This window comes from Bufo gargarizans, chromosome 4, assembly GCF_014858855.1.
Source record: "Bufo gargarizans isolate SCDJY-AF-19 chromosome 4, ASM1485885v1, whole genome shotgun sequence".
NCBI classification, from domain to species: Eukaryota; Metazoa; Chordata; class Amphibia; order Anura; family Bufonidae; genus Bufo; species Bufo gargarizans.
The window spans coordinates 264,533,403-264,557,340 of record NC_058083.1 but is presented as its reverse complement, the minus strand read 5'-3'; the positions used below and the strand labels follow the sequence as shown (position 1 = coordinate 264,557,340).

Here is a 23,938-nt window from a genome sequence, read left to right as displayed (position 1 = left end):
ATGCCTTTTTGTCCTTCTTGGGAAGTGTAGATTCTCCTGATGTTCCTCAGGTCCTCCAGTTCCTGCAAGCGGGGCTAGAAAAAGGCCTCCGTCCATCAACTCTGAAGGTTCAGATTTCCGCGCTCAGCGCCTTCCTGGACGTAAAACTAGCAGATTCCCCTCTGATCAAGCGGTTTTTGAGGGGGGCAGGAAGAACTTCGATCCTCCCTCGTCCAGTGGTTCCTCCCTGGGATTTGGGCCTGGTTCTTTCTGCTCTCACTACTCCTCCGTTTGAGCCAATTGATGAGATCCCTCTAAGGCTCCTCACCATGAAGACGGTTTTTTTAGTTGCCATAACCTCTGCCAGAAGAGTGGGGGAAATTCAAGCTTTCTCTTGCAAGCCTCCCTATCTTACAATTCTGGATGATCGTATAATCCTCAGGCACTGTCCAGCCTTTCTCCCAAAGGTGGTATCCAGATTTCATCGTGAGCAGGAAGTCTCCCTACCCTCTTTTTTTCAGTCTCCTTCTAATGATTCGGAAGATACTCTCCATAATCTGGACGTCAGGAGATCAGTCCTTTCTTACCTTCAGGCCACTAAACCGCTTAGAAAATCGGACCATCTCTTTTTACAATTCCAGGGCCCTAATAAGGGGCAAGCGGCTAGCAAGTCAACCATAGCTAGGTGGATTAGGAACATAATATCCTCTGCCTATGTTACCAAGAACTGTCAGCCGCCGGAGGTACTAAAAGCTCATTCTACAAGGGCAGTAGCCTCATCCTGGGCAGAAACGAAGGCAGTCCCTCTGGAACAGATCTGCAGGGCCGCCACATGGGCCAACCCTATGACTTTTTTTCGGCACTATAAGCTAGATGTAGTAAGGGATCAGGACTTGTCCTTTGGTCGTGAGGTCCTATCTAGTGTGGCCCCCCCCTAATATTGATTACTCTGTTAATCCTCCTGTGAATGCCGTTGTGGAGGCGCCGGGGAAAAGGGTAAATTACTCTTACCGGTAATTGGATTTTCCAATAGCCTCCACAACGGCATTGGGTTCCCTCCCAAGCTTTAAATGTAACTGAATGATGTAATTTGTTTACTATAATATATAATTTGTTATGCATCACTTCTTTGTCCTCTCTTATTGACTGGTAAGGCAAGGGGAGGAGGCTCCTTAAATCCTGTGCTTCCTCGTTGTTTCCTGTCCTGGAGGCGGGGACACCCTCCTGTGAATGCCGTTGTGGAGGCTATTGGAAAATCCAATTACCGGTAAGAGTAATTTACCCTTTTTTTTTTTTTTTTTTTTTTAACCAAAACGGCTGCAGGGAGAAAGGTTAAAAAAAAAAAAAAAAAAAACACATACTGTCATGTTGTGCTGACATTAGCGCATCGCTAATGTCAGCACTACATAACAGTATTTCTGGTGGTAGAAACCCTTTAAAACTATGTCCTCTTGTAGCAGTTTTTCTTCTTTTAAATAATCTCTCCTCCTTTACCTTGTTGATTCCCTTTATGTATTTAAAAGTTTCTATCATATCCCCTCTGTCTCGTCTTTCTTCCAAGCTATACATGTTAAGGTCCTTGAATCTTTCCTGGTAATCCAATGTACCAGTTTAGTAGCTCTTCTCTGAACTCTCTCCAAAGTATCAATATCCTTCTGGAGATATGGTCTCCAGTACTGAGCACAATACTCCAAATGAGGTCTCACTAGTGCTCTGTAGAGCGGCATGAGCACCTCCCTCTTTCTACTGGTAATGCCACTCCACTGCTCTATGACATTGTCTGCCTACCTTTAAGTCTTCTGAAATAATGACCCATAAAGCCCTTTCCTCAGATACTGAGGTTAGGACTATATCACAGATTTTATATTCTGCTCTTGGGTTTTTACGCCCAAGGTGCATTATCTTGCACTTTTTAACATAAAATTTTAGTTGCCAGATTTTTGACCATTCCTCTAGTTTTCCTAAATCCTTTTCCATTTGGTGTATCCCTCCAGGAACATCAACCCTGTTACAAATCTTGGTGTCATTAGCAAAAAGACACACCTTACCATCGAGGCCTTCTGCAATTTTGCTGATAAAGATATTAAACAATATGGGTCCCAGAACAGATCCCTGAGGTACCCCACTGCTAACAAGACCATGGTCTAAATATACTCCATTGACTACAACCCTGTGTTGTCTGTCCCTCAGCCACTGCCTAATCCATTCAACAATATGGGAGTCCAAGCCCAAAGACTGCAATTTATTGATAAGCCTTCTATGTGGGACAGTATCAAAAGCCTTACTAAAGTCTAGATAAGCGATGTCTACTGCACCTCCGCCATCTATTATTTTAGCCACCCAATCAAAAAAAATCAATAAGATTAGGTCAACGTGATCTCCCTGAAGTAAACCCATGCTGTTTTTCATCTTTCAATCCATGGTATTTTAGATGTTCCACAATCCTCTCCTTGAGTATGGCTTCCATTAATTTCCCCACTATTGATGTCAGGCTTACTGGCCTATAGTTGCCCGATTTCTCCCTACTACCTTTCTTGTGAATGGGCACAATATTTGCTAATTTCCAATCTTCTGGGACGACTCCTGTTACCAGTGATTGGTTAAATAATGAGATTTTTGTATAACTTACCAGTTAAATCTCTTTCTCGCTCTTCCTTGGGGGACACAGCACCCACCCTTCTGTGTTTTGGTTATAGGGTTATGGTCTGGCGCCCCGTTGGGTTGCTGGCTGTTGTTTACGTTGTTGGTTGTTATCCTTTCACTACTTGGACACGCAACTGGTAGCCTCTATCTCCAGGCTGAGGGTATAGCTGATGGAGGAGGGGCTTAACAGTTTTACTTAGTGTCACGCCTCCTAGGGAGCTGAGCTATACCCAAGGTCTGTGTCCCCCAAGGAAGAGCGAGAAAGAGATTTAACTGGTAAGTTATACAAAAATCTCATTTTCTCGCCCATTTTCCTTGGGGGACACAGACCTTGGGACGTTCAAGAGCAGTCCAAGAAGGGAGGGACCACAACCCAAGGCGGAACACTACCAGAGCATCAGGAAACCGCAGCCTGCAAGACCAGGCGGCCCAAAGCAGCATCCGCTGATGCATGCGTATGCACTCTATAGAACCTGGTGAAAGTGTGCAGAGAAGACCAAGTGGCTGCTTTGCACAACTGCTCAGCCGAGGCCCGATGCCTGATGCCTCTGCGCCCAGGAAGCTCCGTCTGCTCTGGTGGAATGAGCAGTGACGCCGAAAGGCGGAGCCCTGCCCTTGGCTCGATAAGCCTCAGACACCGCCAGTTTAATGAAACGGGCAATGGCCACCTTGGAGACCGCCAAACCCTTGCGCGAACCCTCCGGAACCACAAACAGGGAATCCGTGCGCCGAAAAGATCCGGTGACCTCCAAGTAAATCCTCAACGCCCTGACCACATCCTGACGGTGCAGTTCCCGTTCTCTGGGGTGGGAAGGAGAGGGACAGAGCGACGGAAGGACGATGTCCTCATTGATGTGAAAGGCGGAGACCACCTTTGGCAGGAAGGACGGGACAGGCCGAAGCACAACCTTATCCTGGTGGAAGACCAGGACAGGTTCGGAGCAAGAAAGAGCCGCCAACTCCGACACCCGTCGGAGAGACGTGATGGCCACAAGAAAGATGACCTTACAGGACAGAAGGCGAAGGGAGACCTCCCGCAAAGGCTCGAAGGGGGCAGATTGGAGCGCCGAGAGCACCACATTCAGGTCCCAGGAAGGAACCGGAGGGCGGTACGGCGGAACAGAGTGAGCCATCCCTTGCAAAAAAGTCTTAATCGGCCCCAGAGAGGCCAAGGGACGCTGGAGAAGAATAGACAGCTGAAATCTGTCCCTTCAGAGAACTGAGGCCCAGCCCCAGGTCCAGACCCGACTGGAGGAAGGACAGGATCGTGGGAAGAGAAAACCGGAGAGGTGGGATGCTCCGGGACTCACAAAAACCCAGATAGGATCTCCAAACCCGATAGTAGATTCTAGAGGACACGGGCTTACGAGCACGGATCATGGTGCGGACTACGTCCGCGGAGAAACCCCGTCGCGTTAAGACGGCGGTCTCAACAGCCACGCCGTCAAACGTAGCGAGCCTAAATGCTCGTGGAAGATCGGACCCTGAGAGAGAAGGTCTTCCCTGGAGGGCAGTGGCCACGGTGCGTCTGCCAACAGCAACATTAGGTCGGCGTACCAGGACCGACGGGGCCAATCCGGGGCGATTAGAATCGCGGGAACGCCCTCTGCCGCGATCCTCCGAAGAACCCGTGGCAGGAGGGGGGGGAGGAGGAAAGACGTACAGAAGGGAGAATTCGCGCCACGGAAGGACGAGCGCGTCGGCGCCGTATGCATGCGGGTCCCGTGCCCTGGCCAGGTATAGGGGAACCTTGTGGTTGAATTTGGAGGCCATGAGGTCTACGTCGGGGCGACCCCAGCGAAGACAAAGGGCCTCGAACACCTCTGGGTGCAGTGACCATTCTCCCGGGTCGATGGTGGACCGGCTGAGGAAATCCGCCGCCCAGTTGTCCACCCCCGGGATGTAAATTGCAGACAAGGCTGGCACGTGCGTCTCCGCCCAGAGGAGAATGAGGGACACCTCTTGCATCGCCGCAGCGCTGCGGGTGCCTCCCTGATGGTTTATGTACGCCACAGCTGTGGCATTGTCCGATTGGATCCGAACAGGGTGGCCCTTCAGTAGATGGGTCCAGTGTCTGAGGGACAAAAAAACTGCCCTCAGTTCCAGAATGTTGATCGGAAGTCTGGACTCCGACAGAGACCAAACGCACTGGACGGATCGGGGAGGGAAAACCCCCCCCCACCCCCGTAAGCTGGCATCGGTGGAAATCACCAGCCAGTTCAGTGGAAGGAAGGACCTCCCCCTCAGAGGGATATGCAACCACCAGCTGAGGGAAGCCCGAGCCAGGGGAGGCAGAAGGAAGGTCCTGTCCAGACTCTTCGGTGATTTGTCCCAGGCCGACAGAATCGCCCTCTGAAAGGCGCGGGATCGGAACTGTGCGAATGGCACCGCTTCGAAACAGGCAACCATCTTTCCCAGCAACCGCATGCTGGATCTGAGGGAAGGACGGTGATGACGGAGAAGACTGCGAACCGACCCGCGAAGGGCCAGGCGCTTATCCGACGGAAGGCGGACCTCCGCCAGTTCCGTATCCAGGAGCATCCCCAGGAAGATCAGCCGTCTGGAGGGAGTAAGGGAAGACTTGGGGTGGTTGATAATCCAACCAAAACGCGTCAGGGTCTCCAGAGTGAGATCCACGCTGCCGGATGCCTGAGAAAAGGAGGGTGCCTTGACCAAGATGTCGTCCAAGTACGGAAGAAGAAAAACACTTCTTGAACGTAGAAGAGCCAAGACAGGGGCCAGGACCTTGGTGAACACCCGAGGAGCCGTTGCCAGACCAAAGGGAAGGGCGACGAATTGGAAGTGATCGTCCCTCACCGCGAAGCGCAGGAAGCGGTGATGACATGGAGCAACCGGCACGTGGAGGTATGCATCCTGAACGTCGATTGAAGCAATGAAATCCCCCTTTTCCAGGGAGGCCACTGCGGACCGGAGAGACTCCATACGGAATCTCTGCAGACGGAGAAACCGGTTCAGGCGCTTTAGGTCCAAGATCGGCCGCACCGAGCCTTCCTTCTTGGGGACCACAAAGAGGTTCGAATAGAACCCCCTGAACCTTTCCGTCGGAGGCACAGGGGCGACGACACCCTTGTCTATTAGCGAGCGAATGGCCGCGAGAAAGGCGGCCGCCCGTACGGGATCCCGCGGAGGACGTGAACGGAAGAAACGGTCTGGCAGAATGGACGCAAATTCGATCTTGTACCCGCAAGATACAATCTCGAGCGCCCATGCGTCTGAGATGTGGGCCCGCCAAACGTTCCTGAACAGGAGAAGGCGGCCCCCCACCCGGGTGGGTGGGGGCGCACCTTCAGGCAGAGGGCTGCTGGCCTGTGGAAGCCCGCGCAGGCTGGGCCTTGCGCCAGGTAGGTTGCGCCCGAAAAAACGGCTTCTTGCGTCTATCCTGGGCTGGGCCAGAGGAAGAAGAACCGGCCGCTGGTCTAGACCCGGTGGGTTTACAAAAGGACCGAAACCGGGACGAACCAGCGCAACCACGGGGGGCGCCCTTTGGCCTGGACTGGGGGAGGTGAGTACTCTTCCCACCCGTGGCCTCTGATATAAGTTCGTCCAGACGGGTCCCGAACAAGCGGGAACCCGTGAATAGTAGGCCGGCCAAAGAGCGTTTGGAAGCGGTGTCCGCCGCCCAAACCTTCAGCCAGAGTTCCCTCCTGACAGAAACTGCCAGGGCCGAGGAACGGGCAATGAGGGCACCCGCATCAAGGGAGGCCTCACAGATAAATTTTCCGGCCTGGATAATTAGCTGGGCTAAGGAGCGGAGGTCCTGAACAGGGACGTCCGACCCTAACTCCTGCTCCAGTTGCAAACCCCATTCAGAGACCGCTTTACCAACCCAGGCGGAGGCAAAGACAGGTCTAAGGGCCGAACCAGAGGCAGTGAATATGGCCTTAGAGAGGGATTCCGTACGACGGTCCTCAGCAGACTGGAGGGAAGATCCGTCCTGTACAGGAATAGCAGTGCTCTTGGACAGGCGAGCCACGGGAGGATCAACCTTGGGCGGGGATGTCCACGTGGTCACAGAATCCGCTGGAAAGGGATAGCAAATGTCCAGCTTTTTAGGCGTAATAAAGCGGACGTTAGGCCGAGTCCAAGCCTTGGATACCACAGAAGAAAAATCGGCATGTATGGAAAAACCTTGGAGGCCTGTCTGGGCCGGAGAAAAGACACGCCGGCCTGCTCAGAGCTGGGGGGGTCATCATGTATCTGAAAGGTATCGCGGATGCTAGTGATAAGATGCCCCACCGCGGATGACAATTTTGACGGAAGCTCTGAGTCCATGTCCACGTCCGAATCCGCCAGTTCTCCCTCAGAAGGCGTATCCCTTTGAGAGGATAGGCTTGACTGAGCTCGCACGCGTGGCGGAGAGAGCGAAACATCAGGAGAAGATGTGCGCTCAATCCTTGGACGTTTCTGAGTATGCCGGGCCCTGGAAGATTCACTGGGAGGCAGGGAATCAGTGGGGGCGGCAGAAACGGAATTCCCAGCGGGCGCGACAGGGATTTCGGCAGCCTGCGGGAGAGGCGGTCTATCCACGAGACGGCCCACTACTTGCGTAAGGCTCTCCACCGCCTGAGACAGAGACTTAGCCCAGTCAGGGGGTTCAGAGGCAACGGGGGGCGCAGCGGGAAGCGGGCCCTGCACCGGGGCCTGACATACAAGGCAATGCGGCTCAGATTGCCCACTCGGAAAAAGTTCCTTGCAGGCGGTACAGGCATGGTACCAGGGTTTGGGGGCACCCGTGGGATCTGACATGTTGAAAAGTGGTCGTACCCTGATACAGAGACCACAAGGGGTTGCAGCAGCTATGACCAGGAGGGTTAGGAGAGGGTTAACTGTCCTACCAGTGCCTCAGAAGAACGTCAGGAGTGAAGACCAGATCAACAGCTGCAGAAGGCAACAATAGCAGAGCGTGCGTCCAGAAACGCGATCCATGCACCAGGAGTCTCCCACGTGGCTCAGCTTCCAGACCGGAGTGAGGAAACACGGCAAAAACCTCAGCAGAGGCGCGGGAAGAAGCTCCGCCCCCTACACGCTCGACTGTCTCCTGTGAAGGAGAATGTAAACTCCGCCCCCAATGACGCGCGCGCGCGCGAAAAAAACACGCCCCCTGCTGCCGAGACTCTCAGGCCTATGTAGGAGCGTGACGGAACAGAGTGAGCCAGGGAACGAACTGCCGTAGAATAAAGGCCCGCAGGCCCAAGTGCGCGGCGATATCAGGTGGGTGACCTCACCGAGCCTCCACTGTCACCATGTCCCCCGCCGAGCCCGAACCGTCGATGTCGGGCCTAAGCCCCGCCCCCCGATCACGGCACGGAGCGGCGGCGGGGGAGGGAGAAGGATGTCAGAGAGTAATGCGGACCCTAAGACAGTGTGGGGGGACATCTAACTATTGGGGAGCGGAAGCAGCCGCAGATGGGGAGATCTTCAGAGAGAGGGACAGAGCGACGTGCTCAATGCAACCACGGGTGCCCCCCCAAACCCAGTGCAAATAGGGACAGGGTATGGGCTGGAAAAGCCATCTTACCTGTCTTCGCCCTCAGTTCCTTCCAGCAGGGTCACCCCTTCAGCCACTGGCACCGCAGTGGCAGGAAGCTGGAAGAGGGGCTTGGCGTGCGGGCGACCCCCTAGCTGGCGGGATGTAGGGGAGCCAGTGCTGCCCAGATCCTCCTATTGCTTCTGTGGGGGAGGCAGCAGTGCAAATAAGTTGGCACTGGCGCAGCTCAACCCCGGGAGAGCAGAGAGGTCCAATGCGTCTCTGGTATCCCTAGGAAAAAACAAAAATAAAATAACAAAATTAGAGAAAAAAGGAAAAAAATTAAAACAAGGAGAAAACAGCCCTGCAGTAGCAGGGGGTGTCTTGCCTCCTTGGACACTAAGCTAAAACTGGTAGCCTCTATCTCCAGGCTGAGGGTATAGCTGATGGAGGAGGGGCTTAACAGTTTTACTTAGTGTCACGCCTCCTAGGGAGCTGAGCTATACCCAAGGTCTGGGTCCCCCAAGGAAAATGGGCGAGAAAAATGGTTTTGCTGCTAAGCTCTTTTAATAGCTTTGGGTGTATCCCATCAGGCCCTGTGACTTATTTGTATTAATTTTAGACAGCTGACTTAGAACCTCTTCCTCTGTAAAGACACATGCATCAAAATATTCCTTAGGCTTCTTTCCTAACTGAGGTCCTTTTCCTTAAATTTTCCTTTGTAAAAACTGAACAGAAGTATTCATTGAGGCAGTCAGCTAGTTCTTTATCTTCTTCCATATACCTTCCTTCTTTTGTGTTTCATTTGGTAATTCCTTGTTTTAGTTTCCTTTTTTCATTTATGTATCTGAAGAAGGTCTTATCGCCTTTTTTCACTGACTGAGCTAATTTCTCTTCTGCCTGTGCTTTAGAAGCTCTTATAACTTGCTTGGCCTCTTTCTGCCTAATCTTATAAATTTGCCTGTGAATGGGGAGATCTCTGGATCCATGTGAGGTACAGGGCTGGTCCTAGCTTTGTTAGAAAGAGATCGTCATGTACTATATGATGTCTGATCTTCATTTTTTTACGCAAGTCATGGGATAACCCCTTTAAATCCAGTTCACTTGAATGTAACAGCTGCTGTATCATGCACAGCCACAGCAGAGTCCAAATCCAGAATTCTGCTGGTCTTCCATTAAGCAGTGCAGTGCATTGTGGGTGGACAGCAGAGTGCAGACAAACCAGCAGAACCATGAAGATAGCCGTATAAGGTGTAAGACATGACCTTACAAAATAATAAAGTCATTTGCAGAATTAAACTGTGAACGGTTGTTAACAGTAGAACTGTTCTGTATGTTTAACCATCAAATGTTCTGCAGCTTGTTAACCATTAAATACTGCTCTGTACAGATTAACCGTTCCTGCCTATAGTTACTTATTCTGTACCCGGGGCATCTTCATTCCAAAGGCAGCTGAAAGGGCAGACAGAGGGCACCATATAGCAGCACAACTACAAACAGCGCAGCTTGTCCATTTACATACCTGTGCGTGTATGCGGCTGTAGCTGAACATAGGGATGAGCCAGGAGCTCCGTGATAGATATTCGTTCCTTAGGGTTTCTCAGTAAACATTTCTATGGAAAAGGAAATAAAATAAAAGGGGTCATGACACACACACACACACACACCCACAAGGTGTCCATCCTAAGTGCGATGCCAGCGTTGTTTGAATGGTAACCCAGTGACTACGTTATGGGCACACATAGCAAGCAATGATGTGCCTGTCACAGAAGACAGCACAGAGGAGGTGACAGACTCCCTTCAAACATAGAAGTCTGAAGAGTGCATGCATAGAGATCACATTTCATTTTTCACTTAGTATATGAATAGTTCATTCAAAATAAGTACGGTAATGAGAAAAGTATTTCCAGTAGACTAGGCTGAACCCTGTGCTAAGTGTTCTGAGAGAATGATAGTAATCTTTAAATATCGCCACCATATTCCTCAGCGCTTTACAATTCAGAATAGCAAAACATGCTGCGCTATTTGGTCCGTTAAAACGGCAGACACCATGATGGACCCCATTATAGTCAATGGGGTCACTCGGGTAGCACTGGTGTCAGTCATGACAGACCCAGCATTGCTATCATTTTTGTTATTCTGCTCCTATGACAGAACAGAAACAATAAAAAATGACTATCACAGATGTGAACAGAGCCGAACCCAACATTTTATGTAGCTTCAAAATATTAAACTAATGCTCAAGTTTCTGGCATTAAAAAGTTGCATAATTTGGCACAAGAGCATTTTGTGACTGTCTTCAGTCTAACTTTTTAAAAAACTGGGCGAAGCTTGGCAGAGGGGGGCCACATTTACAACAATTTATTCCAAAAAACTGGTGTAGGTTATGACCGAAATGGCATCTAGCTGGAGGAGATTTCAGTTTTTGGTACACAGACAGCAGAAAAAGGAGATTTTTGTATAACTTACCAGTTAAATCTCTTTCTCGCTCTTCCTTGGGGGACACAGACCTTGGGTATAGCTCAGCTCCCTAGGAGGCGTGACACTAAGTAAAACTGTTAAGCCCCTCCTCCATCAGCTATACCCTCAGCCTGGAGATAGAGGCTACCAGTTGCGTGTCCAAGTAGTGAAAGGATAACAACCAATAACAGGAACAACCAACCAGCAACCCAACGGGCGCCAAACCATAACCCTGTAACCAAACACAGAAGGGTGGGTGCTGTGTCCCCCAAGGAAGAGCGAGAAAGAGATTTAACTGGTAAGTTATACAAAAATCTCCTTTTCTCGCCCATTTTCCTTGGGGGACACAGACCTTGGGACGTTCAAGAGCAGTCCAAGAAGGGAGGGACCACAAACCCAAGGCGGAACACCACCAGAGCATCAGGAAACCGCTGCCTGCAAAACCAGGCGGCCCAAAGCAGCATCCGCTGATGCATGCGTATGCACTCTATAGAACTTTGTGAAAGTGTGCAGAGAGGACCAAGTGGCTGCCTTGCACAACTGTTCAGCCGAGGCCCGATGCCTCTGCGCCCAGGAAGCACCGACTGCTCTGGTGGAATGAGCAGTGATGCCGAAAGGCGGAGCTCTGCCCTTGGCTCGATAAGCCTCAGACACCGCCAGTTTAATGAAACGGGCAATAGCCACCTTGGAGACCGCCAAACCCTTGCGCGAACCCTCCGGAACCAAAAACAGGGAGTCCGTGCGCCGAAAGGATCCGGTGACCTCCAAGTAAATCCTCAACGCCCTGACCACATCCAGACGGTGCAGTTCCCGTTCTCTGGGGTGGGAAGGAGAGGGACAGAGCGACGGAAGGACGATGTCCTCATTGATGTGAAAGGCGGAAACCACCTTTGGCAGGAAGGTCGGGACAGGCCGAAGCACAACCTTATCCTGGTGGAAGACCAGGAAAGGGTCGGAGCAAGAAAGAGCCGCTAACTCCGACACCCGTCGGAGAGACGTGATGGCCACAAGAAAGATGACCTTGCAGGACAGAAGACGAAGGGAGACTTCCCGTAAAGGCTCGAAGGGGGCGGATTGGAGCGCCGAGAGCACCACATTCAGGTCCCAGGAAGGAACTGGAGGGCGGTACGGCGGAACAGAGTGAGCCACCCCTTGTAAGAAGGTCTTAATGGGCCCTAGAGGGGCCAGGGGACGCTGGAGAAGAATAGACAGCGCCGAAATCTGTCCCTTCAGAGAACTGAGGCTCAGCCCCAGGTCCAGACCCGACTGGAGGAAGGACAGGAGTGTGGGAAGGGAGAATCGGAGAGGAGGGATGCTCCGGGACTCACAGAACCCCAGATAGGACCTCCAAACCCGATAGTAGATCCTAGAGGATACAGGCTTACGAGCACGGATCATGGTGCGGATTACGTCCGCGGAGAAACCCCGTCGCGTTAAGACGGCGGTCTCAATAGCCACGCCGTCAAACGTAGCGAGCCTAAATGCTCGTGGAAGATCGGTCCCTGAGAGAGAAGGTCTTCCCTGGAGGGCAGTGGCCACGGTGCGTCTGCCAACAGCAACATTAGGTCGGCGTACCAAGACCGGCGGGGCCAATCCGGGGCGATTAAAATCGCGGGAACGCCCTCTGCCGCGATCCTCCGAAGAACCCGTGGCAGGAGGGGAAAAGGAGGAAAGACGTACAGAAGGGAGAATTCGCGCCACGGAAGGACGAGCGCGTCGGCGCCGTATGCCTTCGGGTCCCGTGCCCTGGCCAGGTATAGGGGGACCTTGTGGTTGAATTTGGAAGCCATGAGGTCCACGTCGGGGCGACCCCAGCGAAGACAAAGGGCTTCGAACACCTCTGGGTGCAGGGACCATTCTCCCGGGTCGATGGTGGACCGGCTGAGGAAATCCGCCGCCCAGTTGTCCACCCCCGGGATGTAAATCGCAGATAAGGCCGGCACGTGCGTCTCCGCCCAGAGGAGAATGAGGGTCACCTCTTGCATCGCTGCAGCGCTGCGAGTGCCTCCCTGATGGTTTATGTATGCCACGGCCGTGGCATTGTCTGATTGGATCCGAACAGGGTGGCCCTTCAGTAGATGGGTCCAGTGTCTGAGGGACAGAAAAATCGCCCTCAGTTCCAGAATATTGATTGGAAGTCTGGACTCCGATAGAGACCAAATGCCCTGGACGGACCGGGGAGGGAAAACCCCCCCCCCACCCCCGTAAGCTGGCATCGGTGGTAATCACCAGCCAGTTCAGTGGGAGGAAGGACTTCCCCCTTAGAGGGATATGCAACCACCAGCTGAGGGAAGCCCGAGCCAGGGGAGGCAGAAGAAAGGTCCTGTCCAAACTCCCCGGTGATTTGTCCCAGGCCGACAGAATTGCCCTCTGAAAGGTGCGGGATCGGAATTGTGCGAACGGCACCGCTTCGAAACAGGCAACCATCTTTCCCAACAACCGCATGCTGGATCTGAGGGAAGGGCGGCGATGACGGAGGAGACTGTGAACCGACCCGCGAAGGGCCAGACGCTTGTCCGACGGGAGGCGGACCTCCGCCAACTCTGTATCCAGGAGCATCCCCAGGAAGATCAGCCGTCTGGAGGGGATAAGGGAAGACTTGGGGTGGTTGATCACCCTGGAGACCCTGACGCGGTTCGGTTGGGTTAGGTCCACACTGCCGGATGCCTGAGAGAAGGAGGGTGCCTTGACCAGGATGTCGTCCAAGTATGGGAGAAGAAAAACACTTCTTGAACGTAGAAGGGCCAAGACAGGGGCCAGGACCTTGGTGAACACCCGAGGAGCCGTCGCCAGACCAAAGGGAAGGGCGACGAATTGGAAGTGATCGTCCCCCACCGCGAAGCGCAGGAAGCGGTGATGACATGGAGCAACCGGAACGTGGAGGTATGCATCCTGAATGTCGATCGAAACCATGAAATCCCCTCTTTCCAGGGAGGCCACTGCGGACCTGAGAGACTCCATCCGGAATCTCTGTAGTCGGAGAAAACGGTTCAGGCGTTTTAGGTCCAAGATCGGTCGCACTGAGCCTTCCTTCTTGGGAACCACAAAGAGGTTCGAGTAGAACCCCCTGAACCTTTCCGTCGGAGGCACGGGGGCGACGACACCCTTGTCCATTAGAGAGCGAATAGCCGCGAAGAAGGCGGCCGCTCGTACGGGATCCTGCGGAGGACGGGATCGGAAGAAACGGTCTGGCGGAATGGACGCAAATTCGATCTTGTATCCGCAAGATACAATCTCGAGCGCCCATGCGTCTGAGATGTGGGCCCGCCATACGTTCCTGAACAGGAGAAGGCGGCCCCCCACCCGGGTGGGTGGGGGCGCACCTTCAGGCAGAGGGCTGCTGGCCTGTGGGAGCCCGTGCAGGCTGGGACTTGCGCCAGGTAGGTTGCGTCCGAAAAAACGGCTTCTTGCGCCTATCTTGGGCTGGGCCAGAGGAAGAAGAACTGGCCGCGGGTCTAGACCCGGTGGTCTTGCGAAAGGACCGAAACCGGGACGAACCAGCGCGACCACGGGGGGCGCCCTTTGGCCTGGACTGGGGGAGGAGAGTACTCTTCCCACCCGTGGCCTCTGATATAAGTTCGTCCAGACGGGTCCCAAACAGGCGGGAACCCGTAAATGGTAGGCCGGCCAAAGAGCGTTTGGAAGCGGCGTCCGCCGCCCAAACCTTCAGCCAGAGTTCCCTCCTGACAGAAACTGCCAGGGCAGAGGAACGGGCAATGAGGGCACCCGCATCAAGGGAGGCCTCACAGACGAATTTTCCGGCCTGAACAATTAGTTGGGCTAAGGAGCGGAGGTCCTGAACAGGGACGTCCGACCCTAACTCCCGTTCCAGTTGCAACCCCATTCAGAGACCGCTTTACCAACCCAGGCGGAGGCAAAGACCGGTCTAAGGGCCGAACCAGAGGCAGTAAATATGGCCTTGGAGAGGGATTCCGTACGACGGTCCTCAACAGACTGGAGGGAAGATCCGTCCTGTACCGGAATAGTAGTGCTTTTGGACAGGCGAGCCACGAGAGGATCAACCTTAGGCGGGGATGTCCACGTGGTCACAGAATCCGCTGGAAAGGGATAGCAAATGTCCAGCTTTTTGGGTGTAATAAAGCGGACGTTAGGCCGGGTCCAAGCCTTGGATACCACAGAAGAAAAATCAGCGTGTATGGGAAAAACCTTGGAGGCCTGTCTGGGGCGGAGAAAGGACACGCCGGCCTGTTCGGAGCTGGGGGGGTCATCGTGTAGCTGAAAGGTATCACGGATGCTAGCGATAAGATGCCCCACCGCGGACGCCAATTTGGACGGAAGCTCTGAGTCCATGTCCACGTCCGAATCCGCCAGTTCTCCCTCAGAAAGCGTATCCCTTTGAGAGGATAGACTCGACTGAGCTCGCACGCATGGCGGAGAGAGCGAAGCATCTGGAGAAGATGTGCGCTCAACCCTTGAACGTTTCTGAGTATGCCGGGCCCTGGAAGATTCGCTGGGAGGCAGGGAACCAGTGGGGGCGGCAGAAACGGTAGTCCCAGCGGGTGCGACAGGGATTGTGGCAGCCTGCGGGAGAGGCGGTCTATCCACGAGACGGCCCACTACGTGTGTAAGGCTTTCCACTGCCTGAGACAGACCTAGCCCAGTCAGGGGGTTCAGAGGCACCGGGGGTCGCAGCGGGAAGCGGGCCCTGCATCGGGGCCTGACATGCAAGGCAATGCGGCTCAGATTGTCCACGCGGAAAAAGTTCCTTACAGGCGGTACAGGCATGGTACCAGGGTTTGGGGGCACCCGTGGGATCTGACATGCTGAAAGGTGGTTGTACTCTAATACAGAGACCACAAAGGGTTATAGCAGCTATGACCAGGAGGGTTAGGAGAGGGTTAACTGTCCTACCAGTGCCTCAGAAGAACGTCAGGAGTAGAGATGGAGCAGATCAGCAGCAGCAGAGAGCAGCAACAGCAGTGAGCCAGCAGGCGCCCACAGAAGCCGAGCGATGTACACAGGAGTTTAGAGTCCCCCACCGTGTCTCAGCTTCCTGTCAGGAGTGAGGAAGCGCGGGAAATCTCAGCAGAATCGCGGGGAAAACAAGCCCCGCCCCCTCCAGCGTTTGCTCCGCCCCCTCCAGGACGCGCGCGTAAGCCACGCCCCCTGCTGCCGAAAATGCTCTCAGGGCTAAGAAGAAGCCAGATGCCAGAAAATAAAGGGCCCGCAGGCCCCTGGAGTGCGGCGATTTGCCCAGGTGGGTGACCCTCTGCCACCAAGTCCCCTGTTTCGCCGAGAAACAAGCTCCGCCGCGATCTGCCCATGTCGGGCATAAGCCCCGCCCCCGATCGGAACGGAGCGGGCGGCGGCGGGAAGGGAGAGAGAATGCAGGGCTGAAGAAAGCAGCGTGGGGGGAACGGCGTGGAGGAAGGTGGCCCCCCTGCTGAGGATAACCTGAGGGGAGCTGGGGAGGGTCTGCTTGAGCGCTCAGAATAAGCGACCACGGGTGCCCCCCTTACCCAGAGGGGTAGGTGCTGCAAATAGGGACGGGGGTATGGGCTGGAATAGCCATCTCACCGAACGACGTCTTCACCCTCAGTTCCTTCCAGCAGGGTCGCCCCTTCAGCCACTGGCACCGCAGTGGCAGGAAGCTGGTAGAGGGGTTTGGCGTGCGGGCGACCCCCTAGCTGGCGGGATGTAGGGGAGCCATTGCTGCCCAGATCCTCCTATTGCTTCTGTGGGGGAGGCAGCAGTGCAGATAAATTGGCACTGGCGCAGCTCAACCCCGGGAGAGCAGAGAGGTCCATGCGTCTCTGGTATCCCTAGGAAAAAGTAAAATAACAAAATTAGAAAAATAAAATATCAAGGAGAAAACAGCCCTGCAGTAGCAGGGAGTGTCTTGCCTCCTTGGACACTAAGCTAAAACTGGTAGCCTCTATCTCCAGGCTGAGGGTATAGCTGATGGAGGAGGGGCTTAACAGTTTTACTTAGTGTCACGCCTCCTAGGGAGCTGAGCTATACCCAAGGTCTGTGTCCCCCAAGGAAAATGGGCGAGAAATGTAATATTTTTTACACCGTACGAGTCTCAGATTTTGTGGACCTTCCTCCAGTGGGCTTTTTATTAAGAATGGCCCAATTGTCCAATTAATATTATTAGGAAAGGCATTTATTACACAAATATCATTTGGGTGGAGGGTGCATATTTTTTTTTCCCAGACAAAGCTTACTCTGAGCACGTCCTGAAGGTCCTTCTCTGGTATATCGGGTATCTCTATCACATAACTGGGGTCCAGGATTGCATGGAGCTTTGTGATCTGATTAGTTATATGCTGGAATGGAGTCTTCCCATAGGTCATGCAGTACAGAATACAGCCCAGCGACCACACATCTCCTTTAGGACTGATCTAAACAAGCAGAAATCAAAATAGGTTGAATTACATAAGCAAAATATATACCGGTATATTTTCCTACCAATTAAAGCATTAAGAAATGAAAGATTTTACCTTTGATTTTGGCCTTCCATTATCTCCAAAGGATGTTGTGTCTTTTATAGCCTCAGGAGGCATGTAATTAATTGTGCCCACCTAAATGGAAAAATAGAAATGGGGTAGGTGACCCAGTGCAAATCTGAGAAGCATTTAAAGTACAAATAGAGATGTGATGAAGGAAATGTAATGTAAAGAACTTTTCAAACTATTTATATTGTACAATATGCCATAAATGTATAATTGTGGGGTACAACTGCCGAGACACCAACAAACTGAGAAGCCCATTCAACTGCTGTTGACTTAGTTTCTGCTTTTCCTGGAGACACAATGACTATTATGAGTCAACCTGGAGTCTTTAGAGCAAAGTCAAGCCTGGATGACAAGAGCCAACAGAGCCCAGAAGACATGGTCCTACTTATCTTATTGCCATGTCAGATTTTAACTGTAGGAAAACTTCTTTCAGCAATTTTACATCAACAGCCCTTCCCCTCGGCTGTGAGTGATAGCTATAGCATCCGACAAGACTGCTAATAGAGGAGCGGGGGGCGGTGGAGCGGCTCTCGTGGAATTCAGAGATCATTTTTACACCATTCCATTAACTAAAAGCAGGGACAGCAGTAAGTATCACCTCCTGGCCCTACGTATATGTCTGGCAGCAGTTCTGAATCCCATAGAGAACAGAGTTATAAGCGTTAGTATACATACCTGGGAATCTTTCACAATGCTGGTTACATCTGGTTGTATTTGGTTTGCAATGCCGAAATCTATCAGCTTAAGCATGCCATCAACAATCAAGAAGTTTGCCGGTTTCAGATCACTGTGAACAATACCTAAAAGATATACGTATATTCATTTCTGTCTGCACAAAGTAAACCATGTAGCTCATGAAACACAACATATGTAGATTTCTAGAAACTGTCAAATATAATTTAGGTTATCCCGGAGTAGAGGTTAGTCCTTGTAAAAATTACAAAATTTTATGTAATGCTTGATTTCAAATTTCAAGGGCTGCAGAACATAGCCTGCTGATGGATTGTTGCTGCAACTGAAAGGATGCACTTGATGCTCTTAAAGGCTTTGGCTGCTTTATAACTAAATTTCATTATTTCCATACACTAGTTTGTAATGGCATAACAACCTGCTAACTGGTATTCAGGCTATATTCTCCTAAACTGAAGAAACCAGATGGTCCACAGTAAAAGGCCACATTTACACAACCATATATTTTTTTCGGTTACGCTTATAGAAAATGCCTATTCTTGTCCAAAATTGCAGACAAGAATAGGACATTCCCTATATTTTTTGCAGGGCTGCGGAACAGAACAATGGGAGCGGACAGCACACTGTGCGCTGTTCGCATATTTTGCGGACCCATTGAAATGAATAGGTCCGCACCCATTCTGCACAAATGCGGAACAAAACATACAACGAATGAGCCCTAAGTCAGTGGGTTCCATTAGCCAATGTTTATGTCTGTCATGTGATGGATTTGGATCTCCAGGTCATGGGACAACACAGATGGGAACCAAGCCAAATAGATGCAAAGAGATCCAAGTACAACCGCACCATTCACATCGCTTTACATTATTAACATCCTTGTTAGTTTCCTCCCATGACAATCACTCCCAACTTCTTAAAGGGAACCTGTCACCGGGATTTTGGGTATAGAGCTGAGGACATGGGTTGCTAAATGGCCGCTAGCACATCCGCAATACCCAGTCCCCATAGCTCTGTGTGCTTTTATTGTGAATAAAAAAAACAACTATTTGATACATATGCAAATTAGCCTGATGTGTCCTGTCCCTGACTCATCTCAGGTTTATTTGCATATGTATCAAATCAGTTTTTTTTTTACACAATAAAAGCACACAGAGCTATGGGGACTGGGTATTGTGGATGTGCTAGCGGCCATCTAGCAACCCATGTCCTCAGCTCTATACCCAAAGTCCAGGTGACAGGTTCCCTTTAATGTTATCATTAAAGGGGTTTGATTATCTCAGACTTTGATACTATATCCCTAGGATATGCCATCAAAGTCAGATAGGTGTGGTGCCACCTCTCAGACCCATACCTATCTACAGAACGGGCTGAAAATGAAATTTCTATGGGAGTTCCGAAAATAGCCAAACTTTCACGCTGGGCAGGGGCGGCCACCACTCCATTCACTTCTATGGGACTGCCGGAGATAACCGAGCCAGCGCTTGGTTATTTCGGCAATCCCACAGGAATGAATGGACGGTAGCAGCGCCTGCTCTCTGCTCCTTTCGGGGGGTGCCGTTCTGAAGATCTGACATTGGAGAAATATCCTAGTAATATGCCACCAATGTCTAAGATTAGACAAATCCTTTAAGCTCAGAGATAATGTGACTGTTAATAACACTCTTCCCAGTAGAAGATGCTGACACTACGGCACCTATATAAGCAGACTATGCATCCTGACCAGTGGTAGTAACCGACCTACCATGCTGGTGGATTGTATGAACAGCTTCTAACATGTTCTTCCAGTAGCTCTTTCTTTCCCATGGATTAATAGTCTTCTTCTTCCTGAGCCAAGTATTAAGGTCAATATTTCCACACTCCATCACCATGTAGATGTGTTCTTTGGTTATTTCACTAAAAAGAAATAAAATAGAGAAATATGTATCTAGAGAGTTCGCTTTTATTTTGCCCTTGTAATAAAACGTAGAGCCATACTTACAAATCATACAGGCGAATTATTTTATCGCTGTGCTGCTGAAGCTTATGTAAATGAGAGATCTCATTCTGGTAGCTCTCAATAGTCTGTGTATCGGCTTCTTCCAGGTTCACATACTTTATTGCATACAAGTGTTTCTTCTCGTCCATGACCTGAAAAACCTGTAACACAAGAGGTGCAAATTCTGTACACCTATAGGCTAACCGTAAGTAGAGACAGGTTTAAGTCGTGTATCTGCTTCATGCCAGAAGCCTAAAGAATTGCAGAGACTCTAACACATACAATTAGATGTATGTCACCAGTAATACCATCAGCTTTAATGAAACAGTTTTGTTCATCTTTCTACATAGGTAAAGCAACACATCGGCTATGTACTAAAACATCTACCAGTCTCTTTTCACACAAAGTTAAAGGGGTTGGCCACTTTGTCATAATGATAGGTCACTTACTCTCCTGTTATATTCTGTCAATTGTTGGGACAGAGTTTGTTGGACAGGGCAGTGCTGGCCCCTCTAAATGACAAAACAAAATGGCTCCAGTTCCAAATCCTGCCCTGCCGGCTGTGCACACTCACCTTCAGTGTTCTACTGCGCAGACTCTACATTCTGCAATCTGCTTCTGCACAGTATAAATCATTTGTGGCTGCAGTGTCCCATCCCCGTAGCTGTCTATGAGTTTGTGAAAACCACTGACAGAACACAGATCAGTGGTTTTCACTGACCATTGGTAGGAGGTGCTCTGGAAAAATTGGATATTTGTACTTACCGTAAAATCTCTTTCTCGTTCAATTCTTTATGCCCAGCTACCACTAGGAGGCTACATTAGATATCAAAAAAGTTGGCTCCGCCCAGGCAGGCTGTTACCCTCTCCACAGACACTAGGCTAATCAGTTTGTACCAATAGCAGTAGGAGAGAGAAACCAGAGCAAAGAACCAACATGTCCTAGACCGGGGAAGGAAGAAGAACAGCAGCCCGGCGACAGAAAAAGAAATGAAAACAAAGGGTGGGATCTGCGTACAAAAATAAAATTCTCTTGTTAATGTCATTGGGGGATACAGCACCATGGGACGTCCCAAAGCAGTCCCCGAGGGTGGGAAGGAAATCGCATGCAAAAAGTTGGGCGCACAGGTGCAGGAGAACCATGTGACCCAACTAGACCAGGAGAGGCCATAGCATGAAATGGTAGATAGAAAACTAAGGAAGTGAGCCAAGAGGCTCCAGGACCAGGAAGAGTCCAAAGAAAAAAAAAAATTGTGGGAGACCGCCAGGATCCCAAGGACAAATGACTGGGAAAAAAGGCCATATGCAAGAAAGGAACAAAGGGAAACACCCAGCTCCACCCAAGGTGGGAAAAATAAAGAAGCTAGAGGACAGGGAGCAGGGCTAGATGTCTTGCACAAGAGCCGAGAGTTGAACAAGTGCGCACTAGAGAGCTAGAGGAAGGATCTAGAAGAACCAAGGCTCCCCCTGAAAAAACAGGAGAGCAGCACAACCGGAAGGCATCTGTTGGGAATGGCCTAGCGCTCTGCATATAGAAGGATGCTCCAGGAGGAGGATCTATAAAAGGACAGATCAAGAAAAAATAGACCATGAGGGAACCTGGCAGGAGAGAAAATGCCTGGGAAAAGGAAAGGAGCAGTCCTGAACCAAGGGAAAAAACTTCCTGGAGACAAACTAAAGAAAGACCCTGTTGACCACCCCTCGGCAAAAGGAAGGCGATTCCATAAGGTCTGGAAGCAAAGGAAGCCGACCAGTAAGAGGACCTGGCAAGGAAAAAAACTCCTAATTGTCTCAAACCAAAAACATGGCCTGTCTGTGGCAAACACCATGTAAAGGCCAGGGTAGAGAGGAAACAAGGAAGCACTGGAGGCTGAACGATAGAGAGAAAGAATATCAAAGACTCACCATGGGAAGGAAGCAAGCCTCCTTCCACTTCAAGGCAGGTGGGAAAAGAGAAACACCCTATGAGAAGGTGGAAACCCCATCCTGCCAGAGAAAGCAGCCAACCTTTGGGGGAGAAGGGAACGTAAAGACATTCCCACACAAAGATTTTGAGAATCGAGCCTCAGAAAAACTGGAACAAAATATCACTGTGAAATGTAAGACCACAGAAATACCTGGCCACAAGAAGGCTCAGGAAAAAAGGAATCAGTCACAGGCCCTGGTAACAAAAGTGGAGACACACTCATCTGACAGATATTGGAGTAGAAGAGAGAGAACTCCAAAACAGCCTAAGGAGGAACAGTTCTCAAATCGAGGGAAAGCTCCATCCCAGAAGTGGCCAATATGAATGTAGATCGCAAACCAGGTACCAGGACCTGAACCTGGGGAGACAGGAAGAGTGTAGCAGAAAGACCAGCAGAAGAGCAGGTCATTTCTGCCTCCTACAGATACTAGACTAAAACCGATTAGCCTAGTGTCTGAGGAGAGGGTATACTCAACCTTTTTTCATATCTAGTGTCGCCTCCTAGTGGTAGCTGGGTGTATACTCATAGTGCTGTGTCCCTCAATGACATTAACAAGAAATTTGATTTTTATCCTTATCGTAAAATCCCTTTTGCATGGAATGCATTGGGGGGGGGACAGCACCGTGACATGTCAAAAAGAAGTCCCCGAGAGGGGAAAGGATAGCCACACGAACAACATAGTGCACAGACACCTTAAAAAGCTTGCAACGCAAACTATAATTGGCAGAGGCCAGGGAATGAATCTGATAACATTTGGAAATGTATGGATAGATGCCCAAGGTGGCAGCCTTGCAGACCTGGGAAGCAGAAGCCTGATGTCAAACTGCACAGGAGGTCCCGACTGAACGAGCAGTCACCTGAAAGGGGAGGTCTAGGACCTTAGCAGGCAGGATTCCCTAATGGGCTACTACTGGCAGCAGGAGATGGATGCCTTGGAGGCTAGCAGGCCCTTGCATGGACCCTCTGGAATAACAAAAAGGAGTCTGAGCAATTAAGGGGGCTCTGCCAGTGACAGGTTTTAATTGCTTGGACAACATCAAGCCAGTAAAGCAACTGGGACAGAAAGACTGATTGGTTGGGACAGAGAGACTTAAGGACAAATGTCATCATTAATGTGAAAGAAGGAAACCACCTTGGAAAGGAAAGGCGGCTAGGGTCTTCTGGAAGCATAGATAAGGCAGAAATCTGGTCTTTAAGAGATGCCAGACCCAAACCATTTTCAAAACTGGACTGGAGAAAGAAAAGAATCCTTGGGATAGAGAAAAACAAGGTGTGGAAATCCCATAATTCAGACCAGGAAAAGTAGGTCTGCCAAGTGTGATGGTGGAGCCTGCCAAGTGTGATGGTGGAGCCTACCAGAATGAGGTTTATGCACCTTAAAGGGGTTGTCTACCAGGCACTTACTAATGTATTGTGATTGTCCATATTGCTTCCTTTGCTGGGTTGCTTTATTTTTCCAACACATTATACACTGCTCATTTCCATTATTACGACCACCCTACAATTCAGTAGCACTGGCTGTGCTTGCACACTATAGGAAATTGCAAGGTGGTTGTGACCCTAGAAATCAGAAGTGTATAATGTGATGGGGAAATGAATCAAGCCAGCAATTGCAATATGGACAATCAAAACATACTCATGTTCTTGTGTCCCCAATGTCATTTAAGGGGAGTCTTTCACCAAATATGACCATCACAGACCACTCAGATCAGGTTCTCCATTACTTTACCCAGATTACTATGGTACCTTTCATATTGCATTCCATCGCCAATTTGCTCCAAAAAACACTTTTATAACATATGGTAATTAAGTTCTGAAGGTGCCCAGGGGTGGTGTTCATGTGGCCGGTGCCCAGGTCCCTCTGTGCTTTGCTCACCAAACCCCTCCTCTTTCACCCCCTCTGGCCCACCCTTGTTTAATCTGATTACCTCCTCCTCTCTGTCTGAAATCCTATGTCCTTTTGCCGCTCCACACATTCCCGGCTCGTGCGCACTGCATTGCCCATTATGGGCAGAGGAACAGGGACTTTCAATGCGCCTGCGCAACCTGATCCAGGCGGCGGAGGCACGGGATTTCAGAAGGAGAGGAGGGAGGTAATCAGATTAAACAAGGGTGGGCCAGAGGGGGTGAAAGAGGAGAGGTTTGGTAAGCAAAGCGCAGAGGGACCTGGGCACCGGCCACATGAACGCCACCCCTGGGCACCTTCAGAACCTAATTACCATATGGTATAAATGTGTTTTTTGGAGCAAATCAAAAA

General features: G+C 50.8%; 1 protein-coding gene across 3 annotated transcripts in view; it reads right to left on the bottom strand.

Annotated features, from left to right (window-relative positions):
* Window positions 1-23,938, bottom strand: part of TTK (TTK protein kinase) — a 62,257-nt gene that overhangs the window by 13,591 nt on the left and 24,728 nt on the right. For all 3 annotated transcript variants that reach the window (XM_044290583.1, XM_044290582.1, XM_044290584.1), the window contains exons 15-20: window positions 19,718-19,875; window positions 19,481-19,632; window positions 17,725-17,849; window positions 17,035-17,115; window positions 16,759-16,935; window positions 9,633-9,723 (exon numbers count right to left, since the gene is read on the bottom strand). In XM_044290583.1, coding sequence (XP_044146518.1) covers window positions 9,633-9,723; window positions 16,759-16,935; window positions 17,035-17,115; window positions 17,725-17,849; window positions 19,481-19,632; window positions 19,718-19,875 — 784 coding nt within the window. The remainder of the gene's footprint in view (window positions 1-9,632; window positions 9,724-16,758; window positions 16,936-17,034; window positions 17,116-17,724; window positions 17,850-19,480; window positions 19,633-19,717; window positions 19,876-23,938) is intronic.